Source organism: Saccopteryx leptura, chromosome 12 (genome assembly GCF_036850995.1).
Source record: "Saccopteryx leptura isolate mSacLep1 chromosome 12, mSacLep1_pri_phased_curated, whole genome shotgun sequence".
NCBI classification, from domain to species: domain Eukaryota; kingdom Metazoa; phylum Chordata; class Mammalia; order Chiroptera; family Emballonuridae; genus Saccopteryx; species Saccopteryx leptura.
The window spans coordinates 12392553-12415074 of NC_089514.1; the positions used below are offsets into that span (position 1 = coordinate 12392553).

The 22522-nt window shown below is 44.4% G+C and overlaps 1 protein-coding gene across 3 annotated transcripts in view; it reads right to left on the reverse strand.

Moving 5' to 3' along the window:
- The window catches only part of CREB5 (cAMP responsive element binding protein 5), a 407936-nt gene that overhangs the window by 8151 nt on the left and 377263 nt on the right, over nucleotides 1-22522 (reverse strand). For all 3 annotated transcript variants that reach the window (XM_066354151.1, XM_066354152.1, XM_066354153.1), the window contains 2 exons: nucleotides 6505-6828; nucleotides 2301-2528 (listed from right to left, as the gene is read on the reverse strand). In XM_066354151.1, coding sequence (XP_066210248.1) covers nucleotides 2301-2528; nucleotides 6505-6828 — 552 coding nt within the window. The remainder of the gene's footprint in view (nucleotides 1-2300; nucleotides 2529-6504; nucleotides 6829-22522) is intronic.

Sequence of the window (22522 nt, forward strand, 5' to 3'; positions counted from 1 at the left end):
AATAATACACGTGCCTATTGCCAAGTCGTGAACACATCTGACCTCAAAGTCAAACCAGCGCCTCTACTCCACCTGGCTCTCTGCCGTGACCCCTCCGTGTTTTCCTGCACTAGGACCACAGTCAGTGTGCTGGAGCCATTCTGCAAGGACACTTTGGAGTGGAAACTGACTTAAACATCTGTTGGCATCTAATACATGCCAGCTGGCCCCTCCATCTAAGGCAGTGGTTTTCAACCAGGGATGATTTTGCCCCCACAGAGGACATTTGGCAATATCTGGAGACTTCGGTTGTCACAGATCAGGGTGGGATAGTGGCTGCTATTGACACTTAGTGGGTAGAAGTCAAGGATACTGCTAACTGCATGCAACAAACAGCACACAACCAAGAAGTATCGAGCCCACAGGTCAACAGTGCCAAAACAGAGAAAACTTGCACATTTTTGTGGTCTTCTGCAGACCTTAGAACCTGTAGAAATTTGAAGGGTTCCTACCCATCCATCAGCGCAGAACTAAGGCTGTAATATTTGCTAGGTCCACATACAACAAAGCCTTTCTTGACTTAACGTGTCTGCGCAGATAAACTCATTCTGTACTGATTTTACCTCTCCTTACCAATAAGAGTTGTGAAATGGAAGGTCTGATGTTCTAATGACATTTTTTTAATACACATAAAAGTAAAAAGGAGTACTATGAATATTAAAAGTGTTTATCCATGTTCCACCTAAAAGCTCCGCACATACTGCTGCGCCTGCCAGATTCTAGAAGTACAGGCTTTCACGATGCGGTGACTTCCGAGGTGTTTCAGCCCAGCCATCTCATTGTGGCTTGACTCCCTTCAAACACCTTCCTGCCAAGTGGTCAGGCAGCCAGTTCTTGGGACACTCCAGAGATGGGGAACTCATTCATTTATTGGATGGGTACTGAGTGCAGACACTCATAACTCAGCATGCTAACCAGACACTATACTAGAAATAGAAATAGGGGGGTAGCTAGTAGGGGGAGAAGGTAATGAGATACAGCCCCCACCTTCATTGTAGCATATATGCTACTAGAAAGAATTGTTTACTATCTTATTTTTCTTCATATCTGCTATATATATATATATTTCTCAGTATTTTTCTTATGTCTATCACAAATAGAACAATCAATGTAGGGAGAAAAGTAAACACCATTAATTATAATATTCAGTCCACGTATCATCCAAACTTTCTTTGTATATTTTCAGTTTGGATACTGAATGTCCCAAGGTCATTTCTATTAATGGAACTGAATATGCAAAGGCATGGGGGCGGGGGGGGGTTGGTACCCTAATTGCTCCTTTCTAAGGATGCACAGAAGACCAGGTGTGGGAAGGCAAATGTGACCTACAGACTATTGAGAAGCAGCCCTTCCCTGCTTGGGGCTTCACGCCTCTCCTCTGGCCAGTCTCTCCGCCCTGGGATGCACTGGGCCACAGAACCCCCGGCTCTATCCTGGGCTGCCTAGCACATACCTAGCTAGTGCTTTTGCCCCCTACTGACGCATAGTACACTCCTTTTCCGTGTTAGGACAAATGCCCAAACGGCAGCATTTCTACAGCTGGAGAAGCCCCAGGTCCTGGAGTTGCTGCCTCTTCTTTCAAAACACTCCTCCAAGTGGCCTTTATAAAATGTCCCCAGTGGAGCCACCCATGGAAAGCACAAATCACACCAGATTCAAATCTCAGGTTTGAAAATGAGATAGAAACATGCCTCTTCTACTAGAGCAAAACACTAAGCACGAACCTTCCTTTTCTCCATTAAACAAAAATACTGCCTCCTGTAAGCTGAAGCGGCCCTCACCCAGAGGCTATATAGAGCTGCCTTTCAGCTCAAAATTTATTATGTGCCAGGCACTGGGCAAACCGCTTTGCACACATTAGTTCATTTATTCCTCCCAACAACTCTATGGGGTGATTATTCCCATTTTATAGGAGAGGAAACTGAGAGCTGGAGAGGGTAAACACGGCCCGTCATCTCTGAACCCGAGCGTGAGCCTCCGGAGCCCGTGCTCTGGAATAATTTGGGCAGGGTCCCCTCCTCAGAGCTGTGCAGGCACACTGATGTCAGACTGAATGGCTTGTTTTGTTTGGTACCGCGTCCCAGAACGGATAACCCTGGAGGACTGAGCCCGCAGCTGCTCTGGGGCTGATGTGCAGGGTCTCCCTTTAGGTCACCAGCGCCTGCGGGGATGGGACCGGGGCAGGGGGCGGGGATAGGCCCGGGGCATGCCGGCTGCACACAGGGCCTTTGAGTCCCGGGGAAAGAGACAGCGGCCTGCACCTGAAGCTGCATGTTTGTCTGGGTGAGTTCTTCAGCTTTCTTTTCCAGTGACATCACCCAGACCTTCCTCTTCTGTCTGCAGCGGGTGGCTGCTGCCCGGTTCCGTTCCAGAAATTTCCGCCTCCTTTCATCGGGGTCCTCGTCCACCACCCTCCGCCGGCGCCCCCCTGTGGGCTGGGGCGGCTGGATGGTCTGGGTTGGCTGCATCTGCTGTGTCGCTGGTGAAACCTGCCAGGAACGAGAAGGAGGGTGACAGGTTGGGAGGGAGCGCATGGGGGGAGGAAAGAAACCCCGGCCCGTGTTGAAATACCAAGCACAGAAGCATGGGTTGCTTTAGCGAGCATCTCAGACTTGTTTTCTAAGAATAAGTAAACAATGACGTCACAGGAGCTTACGGAAAAAGCAGGGCCGAGCTATCTCCCATGATATTTTGGTGAGATAGAGAAATGATGTGTGAAAAGAGAAGCAAATAGAATTTTCCCTACAGGCATCAGCCAAATCCTGGCAGAGGAAACTTTTTTTTTTTTTTTTGCCTTCAGATGTTAAAAATGGTTTATTTAAGGTACGCTTTAAAAATGGAAAGTGTCAGTATATGGTTGCAGGTAAGAAGGGCGGGGTCACTGTCTTCTGTCATCAGCAGAAAACTTCGCCTGGGGAGGCTGTGAGTGCCTGTCATTCTCATAGTGCGGAAACTGTGTTCCTACAACACGCGTGTGGAGTGTCCTCGCCGCTGTAACTCCCACCAGAAGAACCCTGGCCAGCCCAGAAAGCAGTTAAAATCCTATTTCCACTGTGTCGCGGTTTGAATAAGGTGGAGGGAGTCAGGGGAGGCCTGTCCAGGTGATTAAAAGTAGGCAGGCGATGCTCCAAGCGGCACTGGGCCGCGTTAGACACCGTGCAGGGGTGACAGGGAGGACTGCTGTGCTTCCCGGTTGCTGAAGGAAATCCTAGGAGTGGCAAAGCACTTTATTAAAAAGTTTTACTGTGCTTATAGATTCCTTGTGAGGTTTGCATGGGCTCGCAACATCTAAGGTTTGGGAGAGCCCCACACACCTAGCTTTATTTCCCTCCATGAGGCAGACACACAGCACCTAGTGAAATTTCTACGACGGGCTCTTTATGTGTCTGGACACCGAATGCTTTCGTTAATGCACTGCCTCCTCCCCCTTCTTCCTTCTCAGTAAAGGGTGCTTTCTTTTTTTCTTCTCTCTCTCATTTCTCAGTCACTCAGGCTTATGGCTGTAATACCTATAAAGTTGTTTTTTCAAGAGACATTTAACCTGCTGAAAATAACAGGCAAAAACATCTTAAAACTGAAGTCCAGCAACCTTTTCTACCATATTCCAACCCTGTGATCGAAATCCATCAGAATGGCTGTAATTGCCCTAATAATGGCTACTGGTTGACATCAGCAGACTGCCGGTGATATATTTTAATCCTAAACTCTATCAAACCTTATATGACTAACTGGAAAAGCATCAGGTGCAGGCTTGAGGTTGGGCTGTCTCTCAGTAATTTTATTTCAAGCAAAGACATTTTCTAAAACTCTTTATCGGCCATTCCTTTCCTCCCCACCACAGAGGAATAACAAAATAAACTGCCCAGGGTCTTACCTAAGTGGATACAAAGACGTAACTCTTGTTACTGGAAAAGGTTTAGCTCTTGTCCTTTCAGATGCTAACTTCTGAGCAACCCCTCATCGCAAAGCAAGAGATTAGGAGGGAACTTGCTAACTTGGCTATATCTGTGTTGACCATTTCATTTTGTGAATTAGTGACCTCAAATTGCCATCCCCAGACAGGACTCTCAGGTGGAGGGAGAGTCTGCTCTCTCCAACGCATTCTACAAAACTTGATCTAAGCTCCATTGCAGGGGTCTCCTGTCACTACTGTCTTCTCCCACTCTAACTTTAACCGGTCTTTATCCTCTGTTTCACCCAAAGGGGTAAGTTATATGGTGGCTTCAGATTCAGTCCAAGTTCAGGGTTCAAGGTGTGCTATAATTAAGAGAAATTCCTCGTGTCCACGAAGTGACACAGGACTCTAATATCACATCCTTCTATGCAAAAGAATTCCAAGAAGCCAGGAGAACTGGCAAATGCAACCCCAAGACCACAATGTGTGTCCCTGGTAATTATTGTTACTTATCATTTTATTTTAAAATGGAATTCTGTTGGTATAGATGCTCTGAAAATGTTGACCAAGAAGAGAATGAATTGTGATTTCAAAAAGACAGAATTTATCCCAAATCATCTTCAAATCTCAGAGTCGGGAGGCCCTTAACAAATGTCTTTTCATACTATTCTGATAATTATACAATTAAGCAATATGACAAGCTCTCAGTAATCAGCCAAATTAATACAGTTTAAGAGCATTTTCAGTACTGCAAAAATGATTTTGTTCAAATTTTAACAAGACCAACCTGGACTCTTTCTTTTTCATATAGGATAGAAAAAAAAAATACAACTGTTCTGTGCAGCTAATTATAATAGCAATGAGCTAATTGCATATACAATTGGCCGCTTACTTGAAATGGAGGGAAATTGGCTAACTGGTAATTAGTTAATGAATGTCTTTTATAGTCGAAGAACTGTTAAACTTGTCTGTGAAGCAACTTGTATACCAAGGCAACCAAAACTTGATGTTATCCTTTTCCTTAAAAAATAAGTGCACATGAGAATCCGTTTGCCTGGCTTTGACCTTGAAGCTTTTTTCTCCTCTCTAAATATGTGTCCCACTATGGCATTTGACTGTAAAAGTATTCTGGATAGCAGTTTATTGCTACACTCCTGCTAAACTTCATTGCATACCTTGGATTAGAATTAATCATGTCCAACATGTAATGAAGACTGTGCCAAGGGCCTTACAGATACTTTCTTAGTTCATGTACTCCCAAGACTCTGTAAGCTTAGTCTATTATTACCCCATTCTGCAGATGGGAAGACTGAGGCTTAGGGAAGGTAATCTGACCACAGTCATGCAGGAGGAAATAAGGTGGGAAAAGAATGAAGCCTGCACTGTTATTCACTGTATGGAACACCTCTTAAGAACCTTTGCAAAAGTAAGCTTATCTAGCAAATAAGCTTATCTCCTGAATAGGTTCTCTATTAAGAGTTGCTTGTGGACGATCTGTTTTGTGGCTGGCTGTCCAGGTCTGGAGTGTACATATTAAGGTAGGGGGTTCAAGAACCTAAGAAGCTGCCCAGTGTGAGGTCCAGAGGCAGAAGATGACTAAGTGTCATTTGGTGGCCCCAGATTTCAGACACCGTTCTGACCCAGCTGGCTGGAAGCTGGTGGTGTAGAATGGGTGGAGGGCACTGCCGAAGGTCACCCTGCTTGAAGATCCAGAGTGTCTAGGGCTAGCCATGCTCCCAAACATGCCCTTCATCCACTTACTAAAGCTCTCTCGGGTACACAGACCTGCCTCTCTTCTTGGGCTGGGTGACATAACGTCTGCCTGGTCCCCCAACCCTCTTTCAGCTCTAAATGCTGGCTTTCTTTCTAGCCACTCCTGGTGACTCCCCACCCCTGGGATTTGGCCTCTCGCTTGAACTGATGATCTACAGAGCTTGGCTCTTGTCTGCTCCCTCCAACGCATTTCACATTGAGTGGATGAGTCACCTCTCTTTGCCGTTTACACAGCACCTTATGCCCTGACATCCATTACCGAGCCCCTTTGTCTGTCTCGAATTGTTACTCTTTAGATTTTTAACATCTAATGTTACTTAGAGTATTGCCCATTCTATTTAACTTCCATTTTACCGGAGACAAAATTGAGCCTCTATGGTGTTACGAAGCATCGTAGCTAGACTCACAGTCACCATTCACCTAGTTTCATCCTTTCTTCACATCTTCCTTCATATGCTTAAATTCTCTTTACTCTTCACACTGATCTTTTTTTTTTTTTTTTTTTTTTTTTTTTAGGATTAACTTTGTAATGTACTGCAAAAATACATTTTGGAGAATTTTACATTTACATTTGTCCCTAGAGAGACTAGACCTGAAATTGACTGTATCACTTGCAGAAACTACGATCTGTTGGATCTTATGGGTAACCAGGACCTCCGAGCAAATAATCAGAGCTCCCTAGAGTGTCCGATGGCCCCGTGGGCGTGGGCTGGTTGAACAAGGCTGCCAACGACCCCCCATGAGAGCGTGCACGGTTAATAACAGGATGGGGACAGAGATAACAGAAAGGGTCTCACCTGTGCTTGGTTGCTGGAGTGCAGGGGCGGGTGTGGCGAGGTCTGGTGATGTGCCGGGTGCGCATGCAGGTGGGAGTGGGAGTGATGATGGGGGTGGTTCTGCTGGTGATGGGGCTGCGGATGGGGGTGGTGTGCCGGGTGCTGGTGCTGGTGCGGGTAGGGGTGATGGGCCGGCAGCGTCTGGTGCTGATGCGGGTGCGAGTGCATGTGGTGGTGCGGCGTCTGGTCCTGCCGGGAGCCCATCATTTCCATCATGTGGCCCATGGTGTTCATGTTCCCATTGGACATGGCGGCAGGGTGGTGAGTCAACGCGGCCTTCAACCTCTGGAACAACAACACAAGAGGGGAGCCTGAGGTCAGTCAGGTACACCGTGGAGACTCTGAATTAATTTTTTTTATTATTTTATTTTATTTTATTTTATTTTTACAGGGACAGAGAGAGAGTCAGAGAGAGGGATAGATAGGGACAGACAGGAACAGAGAGAGATGAGAAGCATCAATCATCAGTTTTTCTTTGCGACACCTTAGTTGTTCATTGATTGCTTTCTCATATGTGCCTTGACCATGGGCCTTCAGCAGACCAAGTAACCCCTTGCTTGAGCCAGCGACCTTGGGTCCAAGCTGGCGAGCTTTTTGCTCAAGCCAGATGAGCCCGCGCTCAAACTGGCAACCTCGGGGTCTTGAACCTGGGTCCTCCACATCCTAGTCTGACGATCTATCCACTGCGCCACCGCCTGGTCAGGCAAGAGATTCTGAATTAAAATCATGTGTTTTCAATTCTGTAATATTTTATGGTGCTACTGTTAACATTTTTTTTTTTTTACAAATGTAAGTTTTTAAAAAATAGTGGTAGCTGTATCACTTTTATATTAATTTCCTATTTTCATATGTATTATGGTAGGTACAATAGTCAATGCCAGCCATAGATGTTCCTTAATTCAAGCGTTATAGCAAATGAGCAGGATGCCCTATCAAGATTTAGACATTGTACTAAAAGGTACTTCCTGTTGTCTAATTATTTATCATATCCTATTGATAACTGAAGACAAAGTAAAAATTAAATAAAACCATTCAGCATGAGAATGCCACTGAGCAAAGGGCCCGTCTGATATGTTTTGCAAAAGTCAAAAGAATAAAATGTTTTGGCTTTTCAAAAGCTTTCTCAGACACAGAGGGAAGTGACTACACATTTTGAAATACAGGAACTACTAACATTATGTAAGGGCTTCAAATTAGGTTATAATCCATAACTTTAGGATGCAATACATAGGTCTTTTCCATTTGTTCCCATGATGTGACTCATAGTCCCTCCTTATAATCTAATTTTTCTCAACAGTAACTTTCTTCTGACTTTGGGAAGGAAGTCGGGAAAGTGGAAGAATACGGCTTCTCTAATGGCTACACCAGCAGCCATTAGATTATAGTTAGTATGTTTTTTTAAAAATCTGACATATGGGATAACATTAATAGACTTTCTAAACGAGTCTTAGTCATTTTATTGTTAGAAAAACATACAGCTGCATAGTAAAAATAAAAAAGCAAACAGACTCATACACAAGTAAGCCAGGGTCGGCAAATTTTTTCTAAAAAGAGTCAGTAAGCAAATATATTTGTCATTATGCCTTATGGTCTCCTGTCAGGACAACTCAACTCTGCCGTTCGAGTGCAAAGCACTGTAGGGGGTATGTGAACACATGGTCATGCAGTGTCCCAGTACGACTTTCTTTCAGGACAGCACATCTTCATTTCAAATAATTTTCACATGACCTAAGATGCTATTCTACTTTTGATTTTTAAAAATGCAAAAACGATCGCTAGCTTCTGAGCTGTGCAAATTAGGTCCCAGAACAGATTTGGCCCATGGACCAGCACTTCCTGGCCTTGATTTGAAAAAATATCAGTTGGTAATCATCTTAGTTGCAGTTTCTTCAAAATCGTTTTTTCTTGTACAGAGATAGTTATCATCATATCCTGAAGGGCTTTATGTGCTAAGTACTGTACAATACAGTTCCTCCTCGGAAATGTATCTTCTGCAGAGATGATAGCCTAGTTGGCAAGCTCATGTTGGCTTCATGAAGTATTTATTAGGGAGCTAAAGCCGTCTCCTGATTTGTGTTCCTATCTGATTGATGACAGTGCTGTGTAATCAAAAGGAAGGGTTGTGTTTAAATGATCAAAGCCACCGATGCTCAGCCCTGTACAAAATTAATGATTCTCAACCAGTCAGAATAAATGATTGATAAATACCAACTTTATTCATCAAAAGCTTTAGTTAAACATAAAGAGCCACCACCTGTAAAATAAAAAATGGAGGAAGCGTGGCAGACCTATATGTTAGTATCAGATAGTTACTGAAAACCATTCCTGCATCCTGATCCAGGAACCACTGGGTCCACTTGCCTTCTCTCTCATGAGCAACAGCTACTGACCTTCACCACGATCATCCTGAAGAAGCTGTCTCCTGAATTCCTAGGAAAGATTAGATGCTGGCTATTGTGTATACTACTGATGAACTAAGAGCATACTCCTCACCTCCAATTTTTAGAAATGACTTCATTGTTTTTATAAAAATGCTCATTATAAAACATTTAAGCAATGCTTAAAAGTGCAGTGAAGTCAGCAACAAGTAAACCAAACGCACTGTTTATATTTGGTGAGAGAAGAGCAGTCCAGACAACTCTCTGAATGCACATATAGAGATGGAGGAACAAGGAGACTCATTTCACAACAGTGGGATCATAATAGCACGTGACTTTAAAAGCTTTGGTCAAACACAAATCAGCAAAAGAAGCGAAAATCAAAAGACTCGCTGGGTTTCAGATGTATGGCTTTTTACCTCCAGAAAAGTTTCTAAATGATAGCTCCAAACTTAACAGTGGATAAAATGATGAAAAAAGATTATAGTTAGTATGTTTTTTTTTTAAATTTGACATATGGGATAACATTAATAGACATTCTAAACGAGTCTTTGTAATTTTATTGTTAGAAAAACATACAGCTGCATAGTAAAAATAAAAAAATCAACTACTCTAAGAGTATGAAGTGACAAAGTGAAGGGCCTCCCTCCTGTTCTCTCTCTAAGCTGTAGTCCCATTACTCAGGTGTAACCACCATGTATTCACAGACCTTCCTTTAGCATTTCTAACAGTGCACTTGGGCAAGCCCTTCTTATGATATGTATTTATCATTTCGTATCTTCTGTTTTTTCACTTGAACCACACGCCTTTCACACCTATCTGTATCGGCAAAGGCTAATAGTCATGGCTGGCATTAACTGAGCACTCATTGCGTGCCACTCCTCTTTCTGTGTTTTACAAGTATTAACTCACCTAATCCTCAGAACAACCCTGCGAGGCTAATAGAGAGGCTTAGCCATGTGCCAAGCTCACACCACTGGAGAGGAGAGAAGGTGCCAGAAGGCGTACTGTGCACACTGTGCCAAAAACAGGAATAAACGGTGCTACGCCACCTCCCCATCATCAAAAGGAAAGGCAGAAATAAGAGAAGGGGCGAGGAAAGTGGCCGCGACGAGGTGCCTTTGCCGCATGGTCTAGCGGTAGGCTGTGCGTGTGTTCCCGGCAAGCAGACTGAGATCCAGAAACAGTCTTTCTGAAACTTGGCAGAGGGCAGGTGGATGGTAAGAATTTCCAGGAAGCTCAAATGCAGCAAAGTATCATCTAGGGCTTAGCATGATCACGTCCCTTGTTACAGCTGTAAAGAATGAGTGGATACTTACATTGCCCACCCCACCAACCACAGATCTAATGAGGTCCCTTCTCCTTGCCCTGATGTTTAACTCTTGGATATATGAATGACCCTTCTATGTCTTTCTGATGCTCCTGGGATGAAGGTCGAAGCCTGTGATGCGATCTACGCACAGGCACTGCAGTGTGTGGCTCTTTTTTCCCATCAGCCCTTGCTTTCCCCACGTAAGCCTTTGCGTTTGATCGTCTGCCTGCCAGGAACACTCTTTCCCTTTCTTCGGACACGCTATAGCTTTCAGCTCCAGACTCCTCCTCAGTAAACGTCCCCCTGGTCTCCTGGTGTAACTCAGTCGCTGTTGTTTCATGGTCCTGGTAGAGCCATATCCCTCCTTTTAAAATTCCAGTTGTAGTGATGATTTTTTTTTAAGAATGATTATTTAATTAATATCCACCAACCAGCCAGATTGTAAGCTTCATGAGGGCAGAAACCACAGTGGAGTCTGCTCAGTGCTAAATTCTCAGCTTTAGCACAGAGCCTGATGCGTACTGGGCCCTGAATTCATATTTTTGGCATGTATAAATGAATGGATGTCTGAGTGAATGAATGGGTGAATGCTTGAACAAATGGATGAATGAATGGAACTGCTATCTGAGGCTTATGATGAGGATGCTGCATTTTCGTGTTGGAGCACTGCAGGTGGGATTTGCGTGGGAGGACGATTTTATTAGTCAACCCAGGTAAGCAGAATCAACTACCAAAGTCGCACAGGCAGCTGAGCCATAAATGTTCACTGTCAAAGAGCTCCCCGCTGCACACCCTGCCTGCCGCTAAAAAAAAAAATGATAACAACAACGAAGAAAACATAAACAAACGAAAGGAATGCACATTCACTTCATCTCGATGTGTTTTCTCTGAACAAGTGGCATGGAAAATTGGAAAGATGTTTAGGAGCGGGTCACTATGTCATCCCTTGAATGCTACAAACAACTTTTCCACCTTTAATTAGGAGCAAACGGAGTCTGACAAATAAATGCTCTGTACCAGATTTTCATCTCTCGGATAATTAGCGCTCTGTTAAGGGAAATGACTTGATTGCCTCAAGTCTATTCTTGCATGTTTCACGCCAAGACAATAATCCCAGTCAGGCTTATAACATTCCATTTAACTATTCACTCAACAAATATTTACTGGGCATTGACTTAGGCATATCATTATTTATTTGCCCACTGCATGAAGGAAATGGGAGACGCATAAAACCAAAGCTTTTTCCAAGCAAAGGAGAGGGGAAAAAAAAAATACACACTGAAGTGTTCAAATGACGATTTTTTTTTTTCAAGCACCCCTCAGAGAATCTCAGGACTTTGGGTCGAGTCCAGTCTCCAAGCACCAGCCTACATCATCTCTGAAGGAAGGTGGTGAAGATGAATGGTAGCCGGACTGTTCTGCACATGCCTCATGTGATACATTGGGTCTTCTCCATAGGCTTTCTAAACAGTTTGGGGCACTTCTCAGAGTCCCCAAGAGCCTACGGCTTCCCTGGGCCCTGTTGCCAACAAGAGTTACTGCACTGTAAATCATTCAAATATAGATATTTGTACCCAACTCTCTTACAGATGATAAATGAACAGTAAATGAGTCCAAGCTGTATTTTGCAGAATGATTTTTCTTTTTGAAGCTGAACTGTGTGTCTTGTTTTAAATAACATTCTACCCAACGCCAAGAAAAAGGCAAGGGGGAGAGAGAGAGGGAAATTAATGAGCAAATAAACATATATATATATATATATATTTTTTTTTTTTCAGCTATAAAAACCAGGGCTATTACCGAGGTGTGACTGCAAGAAAGAAAAAAAAAAAAAAAGATTGTTTACTTTCTATCGTCCTCTACCACGTCCATTTATTTGAGAGAGCAAATCAGGAAAGACAGCGAGAAGCCCTGCACAGCTGGTTTCAGTCAGTGGGGGTCATTTCCATCCTTTCTGTGTATTTTACAAGCTCCTTGTTCCCGGCTCCCAATGGGAGGGTGGGCCTGCTGCCGGGGATCTGAGCCCTGCTAGGGAACCAGCCATCCACCCCATCCCAGACCGGGCCTGGCCCCCGCCTTGACGGCCCAGCCTCAGCCACAGCCCCTTCTTAATGGCCAGCTTAGCTCGGTTCTGCAGCACAGCACGTGGTGGGGAGCCTAGGTACACACTTACGCCATCGCCGCCACATGGGTCCATGCATGTGGGCCTGCGTGAGCGCCCACGCATGTGACACGCCCACCCGCATCCGCCCGCGGCAGTTTATCTTCCATTAACAACTTGGTCTCGCCAATTAGAAACATTTGTGGAGCTGCAAAGACGTCTCTCAGTCTTCAGTGCGGCCAATTGCTTATTATGCATTACAGACCCTGAGCAAGCCGAGCTGAATTCAACGTGATTTGAAACTCAGTGGGACTGGGGGTAGGAGAGGTCGGAGCAGTCTTTCTACAAAGGTTTTAATTAAAAACAGCTGTTGGATTTTTTTTCCAAAAAAAAAAAAAAAAAAAATGGGTTAATGTCAAAATGTAGTGCTGCTGAGTTGACCACAAGTAAGAAGCTGTCCATATATATATGGACAAAACCTGGATTCGTATTTCCTTTTGAATACAATATAATTGCTATCAGTGGTCTCCCCAAGGTTTTGCTGTAATGTGATTTCTTCTTTCTTTCTTCCACCCCGTCCCCCCAACATAGGTGATCAGCGAGGTGGTCAACAGAGGCTTCCAAATGGTCCAGATGCTCAAGGTTGTGAAACGGGCAGCCTTCTCTAAAGATGTGTTGCCAATATCAATGACGACTGACACACTCTAGGTATCAGGGAGTTCTGAAAATATGTCTCTGAATTAGATTTTAAAAATTACTGATACTTATCCACTGAATATTATAATTACGTCTGGCCAGTGTGGGTCCCCAAGTGCTTCCCAAACTTGAGTCAAGATAGTGACAGGCAGAAAGAGAACAGTCACATGGTGCTATGGGACAGTCATATACATGTGGAGCTGAAGATTGCCAAGGCCAGAATAGTTGTAATGCCCAGATGCACACTTAGGCTTCAGGGTGTCCATTGAGAATGATCGTGTAACTCTGACAACGTGGTGGATCTTATTTGTATTTATTTTAGGATCATTATTAAGATAATTAACTAAAATCATATCTGGTTTAATTCCTTGGAATAAAATATGCTCCTTTCAAAACTTTCATGAAGGAACTCAGCTCGGATGGTTTCACAACTTAAGTACAGTCACGCGCCACTTACCGTAACGGTGTGTGTTATGTTCTGAGAAATGTGTCGTGCGGTGATTGCACTGTGAGAACACCACAGAGTGCACTCGCACCAATCTAGACAGTACAGCCTTCTACACACCTAGGCGTCGCGGTCCCGCCTATTGCTGCTAGGCTAAAAACCTGTACAGCAAGCAACTTACTGTGCTGAATACTGTAGCAATGACACACAATGGTAAGTATTTCTATATCTCAACATAAAAATGGTACAGTAAAAATATGGTATAAAAGATATACAATGGTACAAACTGTAGAGGGCTCATGCCATCCATGGGGAATGTGACGAAAAAAGGGTTTTTAAGATCTTAATTTTTTATTTCTCATAAAAAGCTGGTATTACCCTCTGGCTACACAACAACTCCACTCTCCCCCACTAATTAGTCTGTATAGCCTTCTGGTTTATAAAGTCTCTTATCCCGTTCTGCTTCCTCACTTGTGGAGGAGGAATTGACTTCAAGGTGGTCGAGCCAGGCTTCTAAACCAAGGCTCCTCACTCCAAGTCTCCTCCTGTTCTTCTGAAGTTCTCTGAAACGGTGACCTCTCCTTTTTTATTTTAGACATCCTTACAACTCACTTCTCCAATAGATTCCTACCTCTTAGCGGAGGTCAGCTCAGATCTTATCCACGGTGGAACCCAGAGCTCAGAAGCATGCCCTTAGGTAGATGGAGGCACATAGAGCCAAGTGGTTTACTTACCCAAGGACCTAAAGCTGCCTTATCGTAGAATCAACTCGCTCCTGCTCTCAGAACTACAGTTTGTTCCAAAATTCACTAAAATGTACAGCCTCTTAAAATGCTCACCGTCCTGCCGTATTATGAAAGACAGTCCCTGAGTTGAAGAGATGCAGGGAAGGAGTATCTGAAATAAAACAACTCTCTAAGTGGGCATCCGTACTTGAAGGCTCACTTTTGCAGAACTGTAATGCATAGATGCCTTACATATTAATATGGAAGCGGTTGGCAGAGAAATTGCTAAGGTTTGTTTGTAGGGTTTGTTTTGCTTTTACCGCCAAAGTTGAATGCATCGCCTAGGACTTGGGTCTGCTTTATCTCACTTTAGCAGCTATACCTGCAGGTGGACAATGGGAGAGTGAATCAAACACTGAATTCTTTTCCTGGCTTCACTTACAACTGTCGGGGTTCCAGTTATCTTACAACTCTTTCATCTCGCTGCTGGCTTAGAACTAAAGGGAAAATGCAGAAGATGTAGCCATCCACTTGGATGATACATAGTCAGCAGAGAGTGTTAAAAGCCCTGGGTAAAGACTCAGTCTCCAGAAAGATCCTGGCAGATTCGTGTCAAGGGATCTAAGAAGAGAAATTTAATGGGGACCCGTGTAACATCTTATGCTTGGATAACAAGCAACACACACAACACACACAACAACACAACAAACACCGGTACTTCCAAAGGAAGCTTAGTGGAGATGGAGTTTGGCCATTAGGTTCCTAACAGAGGATGCAGGGGTTTCATGTGACTTCGTAAAGCACCATGTGTGATTGAATCACATGTCCAAACAACTGGTGTGGCTTGCAGCCACATCAATAAAACTAGACTAGAGAACTTAACGCATAAGAGTGAGAGTCCTGTTCACCTCTGCATGGGCCATGATGTGCGCCACGCAAGTCCCTCCCCCCGCGTTCCTGCCTCCCAGCCCAGAGACGTCACCATCATGTCTAATAGCTATGAGACTTTCTCCACACTTGATCTTAGCCAAAAGGCCGAGAAGGGATTATTATTAGACTTTCTCTTGGGAAGCATCCAAGCATCCCAACTCTCAATCGATGGACATACATGCTATTCCCACTTTTCCCCTCTGTAATCACACCGGAATGAGCATCCTGTTTTCACACATGTCGGCATGTTTACCTGACTGGTTTTGTTTTAATTGAATTCATTGGGGTGGCATTGGTTCACAAAATCATACAGGTTTCAAGTATACAACTCATCAAAACACCATCTGCCCACGTACACCCCCCACCCCAAGCAAAGTCTCTTTCTTTCCCCATTCCCCCACTTCCCCCTCGGACCCCTCTTCCCTCTGGCTTTCACACTGTCATCGGTGTCTATGTGTTTATATATATATATGTTTTTTGCTTAATCCCTTCACTTTCTTTTGTCCAGCCCCCAACCCCCTCCCCTACTAAGCTGTTCTATGGATCTATGCCTCTGTTTCTATGTTGTTTATTAAATTATTTTGTTCATTAGGTTATACATATGAGTGAGACCATATGGCATTTGTCTTTCTCTGCCTGGCTTATTTCACTTAGCATAATGCTCTCTAGGTCCATCCATGCTGTCACAAAAGGTGACATCTTCTTTTTTTTTTATGGCCAAGTACTATTCCATTGTGCACATGTGCCACAGCTTTTATTATCCACTCTTCTACTGATGGGTCCTTGGGCTGTTTCCAGATCTTGGCTATTGTGAATAACGCTGCAATAAAAATAGAAGTGCACATAGCCTTTTGAATTACTGTTCTGGGTTTATTTGGATATATTCCCAGTGGTGGGATTGCTGGTCAAAGACAGACTACTTTAAAAAAGTATTCATATTTTTTTTAAAAATTGATAAATCAATCCATCCAGTGGGTTCCGTTGATGGTGGTGATAGTAGTGAGTGTGTGTATGTGTGTGTGTGTGCGCGCACACACACGGAGGTGGGCATGGGAGTGGGAGCTGGGCTTCTGCTACATGAGATCTAAAAGGAAAAAATTGGGGTGGTGGCACCATCAAGTGTCAGCTTTCCGTGAAAGAGCCTTTGGTTACGTCTCCTTTTCTTATTCTATCCACACCTCCATACCCAGGGGGGATAGTGCCCCAGTCACAGGTTAGGGTCCCCTGTCCCTTTCTGGTCACTGAGCTGCCTCGCCTCTCTGGGATGCCCTCAGTACCAACTTGGCCCTCGCAGATCTTATATCCTTCTGGCTGGCTTCCCTGGCAGTTTTAAAGGTGCTGAATACACAGTGGCTCAGAATAAATATTTGTTGATTGCCTGCCTGCCTGCCGCCTGCAAGTCTCCAGGAGCGGTGCCTGTCCGTGGAATGTCTTTGAAGCACAGGCCTATAATTTTCTCCACAGAAAGCACAGCTTCTGGTGGTGGCTGCCGGCAGAGTAATGCCCTTTGTCTTGCTGGCAAATGCTACTCACCCCCCCCCAAAACCCAGCACCTGCAAGCCTGGGTAATTTTAGGTGAGGGCTGATTTCCAGCTTTTTATAGAAGAAGAAAGTTCTATTGGAAAAAAAAGTAATCCTTTGTTATTTTATTTTGGACGAGCTTTTAATCAGAAACATAGGCGGTAACATATGTTAGAAAAATACATACGAAACATAGAATTCTACATTTATAACTCACTATGGAAAATCCATGCTAATGCAACACTGAGTTTGGGATTTTGATTGCACAGAAGTCAGGAAATTCAGAGTTCAAGTTCCCATAGCACACCCTGCTCCTCATGTGCATCCCAGGACCCTTCCCGAGTCGGGTGACCTAAGTAGTTGGCAAAAAGCGGAGCAAGAAACAGTGAGGGCAAGGATGGCTCCTCACGGCTCCAGTTCCCGTCGTCCCAAGCAAGGTGAATGGCGGTCAACTTTAGCTGCAGAAATTGTACCCTTTTTAATACACAGCAGCCCTTGGTGACCATCGTAGTGGACAATGTCACTGTAATAATACCTGGGCCAGGAAGGAGGTCCAAGGGTTGGCAGTGGCCTGCACAGTGGAGTGGTCAGTTACCATCATCTCCCTGGGTCCTCCGGCAGGTCCCTGCCCAGACATTCCGGCAGCAGCTGTGTGCACTGGGCCCTCCCCCCGCCCCCTCCCTCTCCATCCCAGTAAGTCCCAACTCAGATGCTCAAACTTCTGGATCTCAAAGTCTGACTACGAGGCCCTCGGGGGGTTGGAAGGAGGACTTTCCTGGACACACCTCTGTCTTGTCCGGGGAGACCTGGCCAAGGCAGCTGCTCCATGCGGTCGTCTTCCAGCTTTGTTCAGGTTGTTGGGAGACTGCAAATGTGTGTCAGTGTGTCTGCTAGAGACATCAGGTGTCTGGCCAAGGGGGCCTCAAGCTTATTAAAGGAAAAGAAAATCTCCAGGTGTTTCTCTCCGACTGTGGGGAGCAGACTGTATGAAGTGTGAGCTGTCCTGCCCCGTGGTAGCTATATCCCAGTCTACCTAGCCTGCCTTATGTGTGTTCAGTTCTGGGTGTTTGTTTGTTTTTTTTGGTAAGATCGTAATAGTACCTTCTGCTTCCCCATGGTCTCCTTTTCTTCTGCATCTGGCTCCTGCCTGAACCCCCCCCCCCCACAAAGTGTATTGACACTGATTGGGAGGGGGAGAAGTAGGAGGGGCTTTGGGGGTGGGAGAGAGAGAGAGATTGTCATAAACTCTAATTCTTCAATCTTTTTTTTTTTTTTTTCTGAAGCTGGAAACGGGGAGAGATAGTCAGACAGACTCCCGCATGCGCCCGACCGGGATCCACCCGGCACGCCCACCAGGGGCGACACTCTGCCCACCAGGGGGCGATGCTCTGCCCCTCCGGGGCGTCGCTCTGCCGCAACCAGAGCCACTCTAGCGCCTGGGGCAGAGGCCAAGGAGCCATCCCCAGCGCCCGGGCCATCTTTGCTCCAATGGAGCCTTGGCTGTGGGAGGGGAAGAGAGAGACAGAGAGGAAGGAGAGGGGGAGGGGTGGAGATGCAGATGGGTGCTTCTCCTATGTGCCCTGGCCGGGAATCGAACCCGGGTCCCCGCACGCCAGGCCGACACTCTACCACTGAGCCAACCGGCCAGGGCCATAAACTCTAATTCTTAAATGCCACTTAACCTCCCATGAGGGCTGGCTGGTGTCAGTGGCCCCAGGTGATCGGACTGATAGCCAAACCAACTGGCTGGGACAACTGTACCGTCCCGTTAAAGAAGAGTTCCATGTCCGTCTGTGAACGGTCTGGATTATACGGCGTTCAGTGCAGCAGCTCCGTGACAATGACGACAGTGCGTCTAGATGGTCCCCGGGCTCAGCACGGGGAGAGTCCGCACGGGGAGAGTCCCCAACACCACTTGTGACCTGTCTGGTGTGACTGAGCAGGAAAAACCTGTGAGGGACCCAGGAAGGACGCACATCCTCATTAGGAAAAGCTTCTACCAGCAGCACGGTCTGGGATTTTAGGCAAACCATTACACAGGAAGAATAAAGCTATGCTTGGGGAGGCCAGAGCAAAACCTTTTTTTCTTTCTTTAAATCCTGATGTCTACTTTGAAGACATTTCCAAGAGGCCGTGTATGATTTGTGAAGAATCTGGAAGCCCGAGTACAGAAAGGGGAGCTTTCTCTAGATGATGGTGCAGTCTTTTCAATCCAAGAGTGAGGAACAACTTCTCTTTGAGCTGATGTCCATCCAAACCACGTCGAATACGCATTTTAAAAATTCTGTTAATAACTGGGCACTGAAGAATATCAAGTATTTTCTCCTCTTGTCTAGTTACAGAGTTTTCTTTGAAGTTTTTCATTTTTGTTTCAGGAGGCATAACCAACCAAATACATTAACTACATATATGACACATTTTTCCAGAGTGCTAAACTATCTTTTAACCTCTCAGCTTCAATTGTCACCATGGTGTACAATTCAATAAACCAGAGATCTAAATCTCTGGTTTTACTGCCAACAATGCAAGTAATGGGGTGTGTGTGTGTGTGTGTGCAACCATCTCTTTAAATCACATTGTCACAACCAAGTACCATTCTAAAGATGCCAAACAGAAAGCTTTCTGGTTGATTTATTAATTGAAAATGGCCTGTCTTAAGAATTTACTTTCTAACAAGCTTAAAACATCGTTTTCGTGAGCTGTCTCTTTTTCCAGCTCAAGCAATTTTTTTTTCTGTGTCCAGATAAGCAGCTGCTCACCAGGAACAGACAGGAATACAGTAGCCACATCAGTACCTGCCTTCTAGAGAGAGCAAAGCGCTTGGCAGAGAGTGAGCCTCTGGACGAAGACCATTCCCCATGTTTCGGAGATGCAGGAATTTCCGGTGCAGAAATGCTGTCACCTGCTTGGGAGCCAGTGGGGAAAGGGGACGTGAGCCCGACATTGCCGGTGGTGCAGTCTGACAGCTTGCTTGATTGGGACAAAGATCACAAGTAATGACGAGCATGGTGGAGAAGGCAAGCAGGAAGGAAAAGGGCAAAGGGACAGAGGGAAGGAAAAGAAGACATTCCGGACAGTTGCAAGAGTCGGGAAAACAAGTCAGTTCTAGCCAGAGGTGGACACCACGCTCCACCCATGGGCTCAGATAGTTGTGCTTATTCACGAATAATGAATGGTCAGGTTCATTGTAAAAGAGAAGTGAATACGAGATTGAGTCAAAGCATTCCAAACTCAAAAAAAAAAAAAAAAAAAAAGCTCAATTCCCTTTTTTTAGAGAATGGTCCACCCCACCCTGGTTTCCAGATAAATTCATCACCGAAGTCTATTATCAAGTGGTTTCTTCCTTTCACCAGAGGGCAGCAAGACAAAGTCTGGATGTGGTGTGACAGATAAGGAAGGGATTGAATCCTGTAGGCTTGTTATTTTTTGTTGTTCTTTTTGCTTTTTTTTTTTTTTTTACATGAATAACCTTGTGTATAGGCACCATCCCACTTCTGTAAGGTTTTTAAACCATGCGTGGTTAACCAGAGGCTAACAAAATGGTTAACCAAATGTGTCAGCTGCTAAGCCAAGTGGAAATAGTGATGGCAGAGCAAGCAATGGGGAGTCGTTCTCCCTTTTCTGTGACACACATGACCAGCAGCCAGCCTGACTTTCAGAACGACATCATGTTTAAGGAGCATAGTCAAGGCTGCCGACTCCATGTGGGGAAAGCCCCGCCCTGCTGACCAGGGGAGGGGCCACCTGCATTCATAGACTGCTTCTCCTGCAGAGCACAAGCTGCATCTCTGGGTTCAGATTGAGACATTTTCTCCAATGCGCCCACATTAAATGAGCTCACCATTCAGCTGTGGTCTGAGTAACTGATGGGACCAAGCCCACTGAGGGGGGAGGGTTCTTTTTTAGGGGAAGATGGGTTGTTTTGCTATTTTCCTCTCTTTCTTTTCTTCTGCTCAAAAGTACCTTTTGAGTTTATTCCAAAATGGGAAGTATATCATTATTACGCTTCCTAGGTGGAACACCACATGTTGTCTGCTTTGCCAAAGAGGCCAACTGCCAGTAGACAATTTAGTACAGTTGGGTAAATATACTATTTAGGGAGGACAGTATTTTTAAATGCACTGCATTGATTCCTATTATTTAATAGCTCAAAATTCTTTCTATAAGTAGGAGGGATATATAATAAAATTCAATGTAAACAAACAAATAAATACTATAACTCCTTCAATCAACTCTATTTTCCCTAAAGGGAAAAAAGTCTTTAAATCGGATTCCAACAACAGAAAACATATCTAAGTTTGCTTTTGTTCAACCAATTCAAAGTCTAAAATTCAGTCTGGGTACACAACACTGCTTTCCTTGGTTTCCTTAGATCAGGAGTCGGGAAACTTTTTTGGCTAAGAGAGCCATGGACGCCACATATTTTAACATGTAATTCCGTGAGAGCCATATGACGACCTGTGTACATTACACATTATCCAATAAAAATTTGGTGTTGTCCCAGAGGACAGCTGTGATTGGCTCTAGCCACCCGCAAACATGAACATGAGCGGTAGGAAATGAATGGATTGTAATACATGAGAATGTTTTATATTTTTAACGTTATTATTTTTTTTATTAAAGATTTGTCTGCGAGCCAGATGCAGCCACCAAAAGAGCCACACCTGGCTCGCGAGCCATAGGTTCCCGACCCCTGCCTTAGATGGAAGAATGGGAGACGTGGGCAGAGGGAAAGCGGGTGGAAGGAGACATGTCTTTATTCTTTTAAATCTCTTTTTTCTATCATGCTAGGTCTTCAAATTTTTTTAAAGGAGTCTCAGTTTTTCGCTTAAAGATAGAGTCTGTATCACAGAATAAAATTTAGGGACTCTTGGAGTACATATTCATGGTCCATGCTAATTATGTTACTTGGTACTTATTATTGTAATAAATTGACCTTCAGAAATAACAGTTACTCTTCTCGCTGAGGCCTAATTTGGGGCTTTGGTTTCACATGCAGAGATGGTGAGCCCTCTAAATACACTCTCTTTCCACTCCACATCTCTTTGCTCAGCTTCGATCTTAAGACAGAATTCAGATCTCTGTACCATCAGTTGTCAAGTAAGTGAGTATATTTTCTCTGTAAGGATACCATGACAGAGAACATTCTACTTGGTGCTAATAAAAGGTACTGTGTTTCCAAAGCACTTGTCATTCAAATCCAGTGAATGATCCTGTTGGGAAAACTGATCTATTTTAAAAATGAGACACCACCGGTGAAGTGTGGAGACGGGGTTGGAAGATCATCAGCCTCGTTGATTTCCTTCTAAACGACCAGGTAAGAGGCAAACACCCTTATGTTAAGTCTACTGTGATCTATTTAAACTTTAATGGTTACCAAATAATATCAACTGAAATCCACAAATCTCATGAATCAGACCTACTGATTGCATTAAATAATTCATGAATTTCAACTTAATATTTTTCTGAGTTTCAAACTAATCCGAAGAACACTCCTAAAACATCAAATGAAAAAAACCCAAAAAACAACAACTCAGTGCTCATGTTGCTAGTGACAGATATAGGTGGATTCTGTTTATTCCAAAAAAACAAGGTCGTCAGGACAACTGAGCCAGACACTTCAAAAGCACGTTAAAGTCATACTCTTTAAGTACATTAAGAAAAACAGTGAGGCTACCATTTAGAGAGATTAACATGTCAGAAGCACATCTGAGATTTCAACATCCCGTGCTGCCAAAATATATGCCAACTTAGAAAAACAGAAGACTTAAAGTAACTGAATCTTTCCCTCCTATAAGCTCTTGGGGAGCACGGGTGATGTACAGCTTGGGCTCTGATGCACTAAGGCTGGTTATTAAATGTTCCATGACA